At 36.1% G+C, this 12,364-nt stretch overlaps 1 protein-coding gene across 4 annotated transcripts in view; it reads left to right on the top strand.

The window, feature by feature from the left end:
* Positions 1-12,364, top strand: part of LOC133648893 (misshapen-like kinase 1) — a 92,871-nt gene that overhangs the window by 71,335 nt on the left and 9,172 nt on the right. For all 4 annotated transcript variants that reach the window (XM_062045412.1, XM_062045411.1, XM_062045410.1 and 1 more), the window contains 7 exons: positions 445-600; positions 697-840; positions 4,153-4,287; positions 4,397-4,497; positions 5,282-5,431; positions 11,638-11,797; positions 12,004-12,143. In XM_062045412.1, the coding sequence (XP_061901396.1) occupies positions 445-600; positions 697-840; positions 4,153-4,287; positions 4,397-4,497; positions 5,282-5,431; positions 11,638-11,797; positions 12,004-12,143 (986 nt within the window). The remainder of the gene's footprint in view (positions 1-444; positions 601-696; positions 841-4,152; positions 4,288-4,396; positions 4,498-5,281; positions 5,432-11,637; positions 11,798-12,003; positions 12,144-12,364) is intronic.

Below are 12,364 nucleotides of genomic sequence, written 5' to 3'. Positions count from 1 at the left end.
TAACAATAATACATTCGGAAGTGAAGAAGACAAAGCGACAGAGAGGGCATAATTTACATCAATAATGATACAAAGTAAAGATATAGAAGCTCAAATAATTCAATATTTTTAAAGAATATGATCCAATAAACACATACCTGTTAAATGAAGGAAGAGTGAAGAGACAATTTTAATATATGACATGACTGCTGTGCGTATTTTCTGACACACACACATAACTATTTTGTTTTCTTTTTCCAGAGTTACAAATTTTTGGAACAATGTATGGGAGTGCATTCATAACCGCTGTTAATCAAAGACCACCTGTACTGTATATAGCTGGTCTGTCTCATAAATACCAAGCAAAATTTAATGTTTCTTGTTTCGTATGTAATTAATAATTACAATGACAAGGAGTTAGTCTACCAGACAAATTGAAAACAGTTGTGATGGTAATTTTCCCAGCATGCAGTAAGGGTGAGCCAATCAAGAGAGAGAACCACAGGAAGGGATCTGTCGTGAATGTGAATCCCACTAATATTCGACCACAAAGTGACTCTCCTGAGATCCGCAAATACAAGAAGAAATTCAATGCTGAGGTTCTCAGTGCTGGATTATGGGGTTGGTTTTTTTATTTTCATACAACTGTGTAAAAAATGATATGACACTTTGTTATGTGAAATGTGAATGTTGATTTTTGTTTTGTTTTCTCTGCAGGTGTGAATCTGTTGGTTGGGACAGAGAACGGTCTCTGGCTGCTTGACAGAAGCGGTCAGGGGAAAGTCTACTCACTCATTAGCAGAAGAAGGTTTCAGCAGATGGATGTGCTGGAAGGACTGAATGTGCTGATTACTATATCAGGTACATGCACTGAAAGTTCACAGGTTTCCCCACCTAAAGTACATATCTACACATGCAAACATGGGCCCCTACTAAGGTTACAGCTATCAATTATTTTAGTAGCTGAGTTATCGATTAGTTTATTTGATTAATTGAATAATCAGATAAAGCACACGTTATAGCCTCAATGTGTATTTTATGGAAAATAGTTTGAATAATTCTGCCTGCTATGGCACTGTTTCTTTTTTTATGAAAATTGCATTTTTAACAGGTAATAAATGAAATATTAGTTTAAGCAGGTAATTAGTTAATATAAAAACCGTGTGAAAAATAAAGGCTCAGTATGATAATGCTTTATAGCACAGTCATGATAAAGAAGAAAGCACATTCTCTGGTCTAACTTTGATATATAGAGCATGTATTCAAAATTGTGTGTGTACTAACAATTTAAGACATACATTTGAAAAGGTATTAATGGTAGAAGTGGTGTTTGATATTTGGACAAACAACTCGTTAGCATTAACAAGATACAGTAAGCTAACATGTTCTCAAATGCCCCATGTGTTTAAAAAAAAATTTCGGTATGCGAGTCAAGCATATAAGATGCCATTCGCTGCCTGTAAAATAGACATTTGCCTTGTTTCTGGTTGTTTGCCCTGTAAATACGCACGGTGCTTTCTGATAATGTACTGCAGCATCGATATAGTGCAGTTGTGGAATGCCAGCTCTGTTTGAAAGTGGAAATATTTAATTCCTTTGTCTGACTTTTTATTTTTAAAATGATCCTAAACTTTTGACAGCTTCTGTCATTTGCTTTTGATCCTTTACTCTCTTTCCCCCGTGGAGCTGTTTTCCTTTGGGACATTTTTCTCCATCGCCACTATCTGCAGTTCGCCGCCACACAGATCAGGGCACCCACACCACCGCTCTCATGTACACTCTCGTGCAGCGGCTATGCAGAAACTATGACCACATATATTAAGTCCCGAGCACTGTATGCGGTCCAGATTTTCTCAATTTTTAATAGTTGGCTTAATCCAAGCAACAGAAATCAAAGCTTTTTTTCTAATCAAATTAATCAATTGAATGTATTAATCGGTGCAGCTCTAGTCCCTACTGCAAGTGCTATTGTATTCTTATAAAGGGGATGTAGAAATATCAAGGACATATCAAGGATGTTTTGTTCCATATGACGCATACTTGCCAACCTTGAGACCTCCGATTTCGGGAGGTGGGGGGGCGGGGGCGTGGTTAAGAGGGGAGGAGTATATTTACAGCTAGAATTCACCAAGTCAAGTATTTCATATATATATATATATATATATATATATATATATATATATATATATATATATATATATAAGAAATACTTGACTTTCAGTTAATTCTAGCTATACATATATATATTTATTTTATTATATATATATATATATATATATATATATATACACTACCGTTCAAAAGTTTGGGGTCACATTGAAATGTCCTTATTTTTTAAGGAAAATCACTGTACTTTTCAATGAAGATAACTTTAAACTAGTCTTAACTTTAAAGAAATACACTCTATACATTGCTAATGTGGTAAATGACTATTCTAGCTGCAAATGTCTGTTTTTTGGTGCAATATCTACATAGATGTTTAGAGGCCCATTTCCAGCAACTATCACTCCAGTGTTCTAATGGTACAATGTGTTTGCTCATTGGCTTAGAAGGCTATTTGATGATTAGAAAACCCTTGTGCAATCATGTTCACACATCTGAAAACAGTTTAGCTCGTTACAGAAGCTACAAAACTGACCTTCCTTTGAGCAGATTGAGTTTCTGGAGCATCACATTTGTGGGGTCAATTAAACGCTCAAAATGGCCAGAAAAAGATAACTTTCATCTGAAACTCGACAGTCTATTCTTGTTCTTAGAAATTAAGTCTATTCCACAAAATTGTTTGGGTGACCCCAAACTTTTGAACGGTAGCGTATATAAATAAAAGAAATACTTGAATTTCAGTGTTCATTTATTTACACATATACACACACATAACACTCATCTACTCATTGTTGAGTTAAGGGTTGAATTGTCCATCCTTGTTCTATTTTCTGTCACTATTTTTCTAACCATGCTGAACACCCTCTCTGATGATGCATTGCTGTGTAGGACGCACAAAAGTGCTTTCATCAAATGCACTAGAGTCTGGAATCTTCCATCTCTCCCTGGCATGGCCCAAAACCGGTCAATCCTTGCTTCCTGAGGAAGATTTTCACTGCCAAACACTTGGTAGTCCACTACTTCTTCCCGGAGGCTATCCAGGTCCAATCGCAGCTGCGGCTTGGAACTTACAAGCGTATTTCTTCATCTTACTCGTCGTCTGCGTCGCCATGGCTGTATCTTCCTCGTTCTTCTGCTTCGTCTCCTTGTTGTGTGCGCAGTTGTGCACTGCACTCTCTAAAAGCCGTAGATGTTTTTGTCATATATGCATGTACAGTAGATGGCAGTATTGTCCTGTTTAAGAGTGTCACAACATTGCTGTTTACGGCAGACGAACTGCTTTACGGTAGACGAAAACGTGACTGCTTTTGTTGTGTGTTGTTACCGTGCTGGGAGGACGTTAATGAAACTGCCTAACAATAAACCCACATAAGAAACCAAGAACTCGCCCTCGATCATTCTACAGTTATAACGTGATTGGGCAGGCACGCTGTTTATTTTGTGGGAAAGCGGACGTGAAAACAGGCTGTCCTCACTCAGGTCCGCATGGAGCTGGAGGGGGGCGTGGCCTCCAGCTCCGCCTGAATTTCGGGAGAATATTTGTCCCGGGAGGTTTTCGGGTGAGGCACTGAATTTCGGGAGTCTCCCGGAAAATCCGGGAGGGTTGGCAAGTATGATATGACGAGAATTTGAAAATCAGTTTCACTCTGGCACCTTTTATGCCCTGGTTGGATAGCTTCAAATTCCAGGTCTTAAGTGAGCTTGCTGATCTATAAGAACAATTTAGTTTACTGCCAAATCTATTAAAATAGGGGATGTGTCTCTAAAATTAAATGTAAGAAAGCAATTGCCATCATTAATTTGGTTGGCAATTTTCTGGATTCAGTGACAATTGAAAATGTTCAACTGAAACTAAGCCTATATACACTATTATTATTACTCATTATCATTAGTATTCCACCTAACTGCAGTATAATAAATGTGTTAGCAAAGAAGAAGAAACATTTCTTGGGGCCTTTGGGGGCAAGTTCAAAGACATGTTTTTTGTCCAAACAATAAGTATTCTTAACTTGATGTATTGGTAATTTGTGTATAACATAAACAGAAGTGAAAATCTCAATGTGTTTCAAGGTAAAAAGAACAAGCTCCGCTTGTACTACCTGTCTTGGTTGAGAAATAAAATCCTCAGGAATGAGCCGGAAGTGGAGAAGAGGCAAGGTTGGACATCTGTTGCTGATCTGGAAGGTTGTGTACACTACAAAGTGGGTAAGTACACTGCTGCATTGACAAATGTTTTACTTTTCTTCATACTGTGAGGTGTTATTTAATGCAGGAAAAAAAATGTGAAGGATTATTTTTGTGTCTCTTTTTTCAGTGCGATATGAGAAGATCAAGTTTTTAGTAATTGCTCTGAAGAATGCAGTCGAGGTTTATGCCTGGGCGCCCAAACCCTACCATAAGTTCATGGCCTTTAAGGTGGGTAATTTTCTGATATATTTTTGAATGCATTTTATTCCCTTGGAAAATAAAGCACAGCTCAATGAGTAAATATTGTATAGGATTTCTAGAATGGTTAAATTTCTCTCTTCAATTTTATTTCCCTTTGTTACATGCTTGGCGACCCTTTCAAAAATGCCAAAACAATTCATTGTTACCGTAAACAATTAATATAGGTGCACTGAATAGTGCAGTGGTTCTAAAAAAAATTTCACCAAGTACCACTTTAGAAAAAACTTGGCTCTCTACGTACCACCATAATGACTAACATTGAAATACAGTAGCGTAGTAGTCCTAAATATTCATTAAAAAACAAGGCAATGGTTTTATTTAACAAGTATATTTAATATGTTGGCTACTGTAACATTACACACAGTTTGAACAGTAACACTGTGTTTGTATATAAGAAAATAAAACACCAGACTTTAATCTAGTGATTCTTTGACGTACCATGAGATGGAGGCCGCGTACCGTACCACAGATTGAGAATCACTGAAATAGTGAATGAGGTCAATCCACAGCCAAACTCGACCACAAATGTGGATATGACCCATTCAAGCATATGAGAGCATGTCTCAGGAGATTCTTATTACAGTGGTGCCCCATTTCTTCACATCCATGGTGGCCTGTGCTACTTGTGTTTCCTTACTTGGAAACAAACCAATATATACTGTGTTGTTTGGTATGACATATTGTGCCAATGTATGTATTTTAGGTCAAATCTTTTCCATTTTGATTACAATTCGCTTCTTGTCTGCCTTAGTCTTTCAGATCTTTGCCACAGAAGCCGTTGTCTGTTGACCTGACCGTGGAGGAAGGTCAAAGGTTAAAGGTCATTTATGGCTCTTCGTTTGGTTTTCATGCCATTGATGTCGACTCTGGAACCCCATACGACCTGTATCTGCCTACACATGTAAGTGTTCCATACATGATGATTCTGCAAAAAACATAATTAAATGTTTTTAGAATTGAGATTGGGAGGGTTGTTTTGGCCATGTTCATATGCACGCAAATGCACAACGTTCTGGGCTTATATTTTGAAAAAATCACACAGTTTCTTTAATCATTATAGTTATCTGTAATTTTGTTAAATGAAGACTGAAATAATCAATGAAGTCCAAAACCTGGCACGCTGGCTCACTGCATAAGTCAGTACATAATAAAGACAAGTCAGAAGAATAGTCAATTTAATTAATACTAGTAATTATTCTCCCAAGAGCTGTTGATTGATAGCCAGCGAGCTTCGCCGGCCAAGGCAACAGAGCCTACTCATCCTGGCCAGCAAGGCTTGCTAGGAGACGGAGAACAACGACAGTGCAGCGGGAGTCCTTGAGTAAAAGAGAATGTAAGAGAATTTGATGCAGCTTACTAGGTTAAATAAAAAACATTGCTTGAACATGATCGTGACAATCGAAATCACTATACTTATTTTTCTCTGATTTTTTTGTGCAGCCTAAGTAGAAGGAATCAGTTGCAGGGTCAAACATTGTGTAGTCATTATATTAATAAGTACAATTTTACCATTATCATCCAATGTATAATTTAACTTTTGATACACTACATGTTGACTTAGCTATACTGTATGACACATTTAATGAAACCACCAGATGTGTGGATAAATAATATCGAAGACCAAGCTGACTTGACTATTTTAACCCTAAATATGTGGGGGTATTTGTTGGCAAAGGTCCGGTGTGACCAGCATGGAGGTTAAGTTACAGTAGGTCAAAATTGTGAAGTTGTCCTACAAACTTTGCCTAGCTCACTTTCTGCTATAAACTCAGTTAAATTCAGTTGCATTTTATGACAAATGTCAACCTATTGAGAAAACACAAGTTTTACATGACAAAATGCATAAAGGTGGTTTAAACTCAGTTTTTGTGTGACTTTGACTATTTAAGTTTCATCGTATGTTTCTCAAATTTGATGTGGTTCAAACATAAGTAAATACTGAAATCATTTTTGCAGTAAATGTTAAAGATTAGATGTTATCTCAGAGAATATTTTCATTATAAGTCAATCAGTCTGACATATTTTGTTATTTTGTATTCTATACCATCATTAAACACTATCATCGGCACGCTCATATCAACTCCCTACCCTCATTCTCTCTGGATGCACTTCTCTTCCTACTCACTGTTGAAAGTGTCAGTCATGGTTTAATGATCTCTGTCTTGGGGTGGAGTGGATTGTACACATGACAATTGATGGATTTTGTACACTCATGCTCAGTCCACTCTCCTCTCCTGCTTTTATTTGTCCTGTTGTTTGTTGAGCTTTAGTTTGAACTGACCAAGAAAAAAAAGACATATATGTGCAATTGAAGTAAAGAGTTAAATCATAATACTAAACAATTACTATATACTTATATATATATATATATATATATATATATATATATATATATATATATATATATATATATATATATATATATATATATATATATATATATATATATATATAATCATCTGTATCAATTATTATATGACATACATCTTCTGGATATAACTTAATAAATATGTCCATTGTTTCTCTAATACTAGATGTTAATTTTTCAATTACTTCTATCTATTTATGCCCAGCATATTTTCTGTTTGCACCTTCCCTTTAAAGCATAATAATGATTTCATCATAATTAAAAACATTTATCCCACATACATGGCAGTCTTTTTTATGTATTTATTTATTTTAGATGTAAGACAATTTAAAAAATACTTTGCCATGTATTTGGAATATATTAGATTTCAGTTTTTTTCTAATTTAATGGCGAGACTGGTCTGATGCTTTAGGCACTGACATCAAAGTCAATTCATCATTAAATGGCCCTGATGTCAAAAGGCATTAATAAATAATGTTCTTTTCGAATACCTTTATAACTGATAACGGTAGTTCAGTCAAGATATATACATCATTATTTCGATGGTGGTCCGTGCGGTCAAACTAAACATTTTAGCAGGGTAATGCCAACAATTTGTCCCAACTCCCGACGAAAATATTGCTGTGTAACTTTATAAATACATTTGGCTAATCGACATCAGTAAAATGTGGCATCTTGCAAGAAGCATAAACAAGAGAAGTTTGTTATATATTGTATATATTATGTAAAAATATAATATAATATATCAGTATATATTATATACTGTATATATAATATATAAATATTACATATATGCTATTTTATATTGCTACTATGGTACATTTTTTGTCTACTTTATACCTTTTGTTTTCGCCCTCTTTTTGAGCCCTTGAGTGCATTATCCTTTCCATCCTTATCCTTTACATCCTTTGTAACTGAGCTGCTGTGTGGAACAATTTCCCTTGTGGATCAATAAAGTTTGTTTAAGTCTAAGAAACCTACAGCGTAGGACTCGTCGATTGCCATTTGACGTTCCTTGGAGTATGATTCAGATTCGGCTGCGTATCTGGCAACCTCAGGCATGGGAAGTGGGAGGGGACTACGGAATTTTGACCGTGATTGCAGTACCATTTCTGGCCACATTATTACATATGGCACCTTTAAAAGTGCTTTATCATACCTGTGAAACTTACACTCATGTGATGTGGAAGAGCCATATCACGAGTGTAGTTTGTTTTAAATTGTTCTGCTTTCATTTTTATGCCACACCTAAATAGACTTGGGCATCTGTTTAATTTGAACAATTTAATTTCCAATTCCGATTCCTCTTTTTGATTCCAGTTCCTCACAATTCTCGATTTGGGTTCTTAAATAGGCAGGGTCTTTATTAAAGTTTGCATGGTTTAAATTAGGACGCTTACAAAAGTTATTTTTGGATGAAATGTCCCGTTTATTAACTCAACAAACATTTTTTAAAAAGTGGTGACTGTTTCTTCTTTGTTGTTCGGCTCATATTCTGCGGTTATTTATTTCAGTCGAGCATTGGAACTAGGAATCAAAATTACAAAATGTTAACAATTTCAGGAGAATTGCAGTGTTAATCCTGGTTCCCATTGATGCTCGATGCACGATGCCCAACCCTACACCTAAATCTCGTGAATGGTCAGGTACAAGTACGTGACAAGCTTTTCACCACAACTTTAGGAAGTCCTTGTATGTTAACTTGCTTGTTTTACAGGGGTAATCTCTCTGTTATGTTCATTTTTACATCTCCATATACAAACTGATTTGCAGAGTCTTCAATGCAAATAAATTGCCCACTTGCTGGTTCAACTAAAGAGAGATGACTGGTAATTTATTTATGCACTACTGTGTATATGTATTTGGGCAGCTTTCTTGTGACTCATATTCTAAAACATTTTGCCATTTTTTTTTCTGAATTATTACATTAAATTTCATCCATCCATTTTCTACCGCTCGTCTCTTTTGAGGTCACACTCGGGCAGAAGGCAAGGTACACCCTGGATAAATCGCCACCTCATCGCAGATTACATGATATAATTATTATATAATATTATTGTATTATATATATATATATTCGGTAACACTTTAGTATGGGGAACACATATGCACCATTAATTAGTTGCTTATTAACATGCAAATTATTAACATATTGGCTCTTTATTAGTCATTATTAAGTACTTATTAATACCTTATTCTGCATGGCCTTATTATACAACCAGTAAGCCATTAACTAAGAGTCTTCCCTCAATAACCTCAGAATTATTTCTTATTAGTAATCCTAACCCTAACCCTACCCTTTATATGTTCCCCTAGTGTCCAAATAACTCTATATTAAGTCTTTATTACTTTAATAAGTAACTTATTAATAGTGAATCTGTTCCCCGTGTTACCATATTTTCATGTAACCAAAAAGGTTAGCTGTGCTAAAATTTGAAGGGTATGCTTGCTTTGTCAGCAAAATGTTATTGGTGTATTGGCATACCTCTAACACTATAAACCAGTGGTCCCCAACCTTTTTGTAACTGCAGACCGGTCAACGGTCGAAAATTTGTCCCAATTTTTTAAAACATTTTTTGTCATAAAAAAATACAATCATGTGTGCTTACTGCAGACTGTATTGATCTATATTGATATATAATGTAGGAACCAGAAATATTAATAACAGAATGATTTAATTAAAATTTTAATTACATTTTTTTTTTTTTTTTTTTTAAATCTTGTGCGGCCCGGTACCAATCGATCCACGGACCGGTACCGGGCCGTGGCCCGGTGGTTGGGGACCACTGCTATAAACCTATGCTTGCACACATTTATTCCAATACATGTTCTCACTCACACACACCTCAAACATGTGCTACTTTCGAAGATGAACAAGCAGATGAGGTGAGAGTGTACCAGCGGACATACGAAGGGAGAACACTCTAAAAATACACGAACCCTGTCCTCTTTTTCTCAACCGTGTGTGTGCATGTGTGTGTGTTGTAGTATATTAGCCAGTCCTCACACAGATGACTATTACACTGGTGCCTTATATTGTTCTTTCAGCACAATCATTGGCACCTTTTACCTACACACACCCTTAGACCGTTCACTTGGGAGAACACTTTACTCCCACACAAGCATCGGCGTACCGACACACAGTGCATCCCTCACCCACACAAAGTTGCAGACTCTCACAGACGACACTCACAGCATCTATGGTAGTCGAGCTATCTAACAATGCTGATGCCAAGGCATAGGATTAAGATTGCGTTGCGTCTGTGGATGCCGGTGCTGATGCTGAGGATTGTGATGGCTAACACTCTGGTGATGTATACACCTTGACTATTTTCATCAGCCTATTTGAGGGGGGTCACTGGGATTTGATGCGTGGACATTTTTGTTGTTCTTCTAAGACTTGGCTGAATTTTCTTGACTTGGTGGCTCCTGGCAATTGTAGTGTAATTATCTAAATCCGCTGTTATATTCCAGGGTCTTGGTTAAGGTTTTCTGTGAGTATTTCTGACCATCACATACATTTAAATGCTTACAAATGTGTTTATTGCTTTTAGGTGTATTGAGAAATACAAAAATAATTCATTTTTTTAATGAAACTACAAATTACTTTTTCTATGCTTCTTTAATGGTTTTTAAGGACTGCTTGTTTCTGATTGTCTTTATTTAACCTTTACATTTGCATTTTGCTCATTTCATCATTCCCCTGTAGTATTACAGTATTACGCATACTTTAGTAATTGTAGCTTGACTTAATTCATTCCTAGACTGTGATGTGAGTCAAATTTTAATGTAAGTTGGATCTCATACCTAAATTAACACTTACAATAATCACACTGTACATAAAACACATGGAAGGGATCAAATATTGTTTTTAAACTATTAGATAAAACAAGTAAATGAAACAGTAATAACGAGAGGTCTTCATCCCTGTGTTTTTTTTGAAGGAGGAGGTAGAAGAGGCAAGACAAGTGTTGATTCTGGTCTTATGCTTAGTTATTACTGTAGCTTTTATACCTCCTTGTCCTCCTTACAACGTCCAGGTAGATGTTACTGTACGAGCGGTTGAGGCTTGTGCGGCCAATGCATATTGTAGTCCTACTCTGTGTGATGTAACTAGTTTCTAAGATAGACTTGTGTTAACAGCCCAAAATTTTATTTTTGATAAGTTATGGACGCATGTTTGGAACCACAATGCACAATCCATGCACATACATTCATACACAGAAGTTGAGGCTCGTAACATAAACGTAAGGTAAAGTAGTAAAAATTATCCAGGTCACCCCCAAAATCAAATCTTTATTTCCTTTTCCCAATTACTGAAAGTTTCATCAAAATATGCACATTAACTTTGAGTTATTTTGCCAACTAGCTAATTTACGAACAGACAAATCCCAGTGATCACATAATTTCCTGACAGAGGTCAAAATTAAAGTAAAAAAACATGTACTTTCAATTTTAGATTTTACTTTGTTTTTATTTTTCTTGATTACTTTGGTTATTTTAAGTAGTTTTAGTATGTGTTACCCAATATTTAGTCTGACATGTAGGAAAAAATGTGTATTTTTTTACCTGATTTCAGAAATAGAATGTACTTTTTTGCAGTGTGGTCAAGGTTGTTGCAGTGCATATGACAAAAACTCATTGATTGACACCAGTTGATTCTGAACTATTGTTTGTTACTTTTTACTTACATTTTTGTACACACTAAACTAAGTTCTTAATGTGTGTGTGTTTCACAGATCCCGGGTACCATCCATCCCCATGCCATCATTATTTTGCCGAACAGTGCCGGTACAGAGGTTCTTGTTTGCTATGAAGACGAAGGCGTCTACATTGACACCTATGGCCGCATCACCAAGGATACGGTTTTGCAATGGGGAGAGATGCCCGCATCTGTCGGTGAGATTCCTGTGACTCGTTTGTGTTCTTGATTGCTTGGAACAGACATGTTGTCAATAGAAACTTACAGAAACAACATATGGTACACTTGCACACATTAATTCTGCCTTTACAAAGATTATTGTGGAGTAAATGAGGTATATGACATTTGACCGGCATGATAGTTAATAATTGAACAATGCTTTATAATGTCCTTGTTTGTGTAGCCTACCTGCAGTCCAACCAGGTGATGGGTTGGGGAGAGAAGGCTATTGAGCTCAGGTCTGCCAACACAGGAAACCTGGAGGGAGTTTTCATGCACAAAAAGGCTCAGAAACTCAAGTTCTTGTGTGAAAGAAATGATAAGGTAGGTTGGTATTTTCCAGTATCAGAATTTGCAGTTAAAGGCAGTAGAACCCTGATCTATAAACCAGTTATGTGAGTTATATGAATACCTAGTCACCCACACAGTACACAATACAGTAATAAAGATACACTCCAATATGTGTAATAACATAAACAAAATGAGTAAGAGTTGAAGTAAAACAACAATAACTTGATGATGTGATGTGGTTATTTCTCCTGTTG

The sequence above is a fragment of the Entelurus aequoreus genome, linkage group LG04 (genome assembly GCF_033978785.1).
Source record: "Entelurus aequoreus isolate RoL-2023_Sb linkage group LG04, RoL_Eaeq_v1.1, whole genome shotgun sequence".
NCBI lineage: Eukaryota > Metazoa > Chordata > Actinopteri > Syngnathiformes > Syngnathidae > Entelurus > Entelurus aequoreus.
The sequence above is the reverse complement of the archived record's forward strand: the minus strand, read 5'-3'. Positions and strand labels throughout refer to the sequence as shown.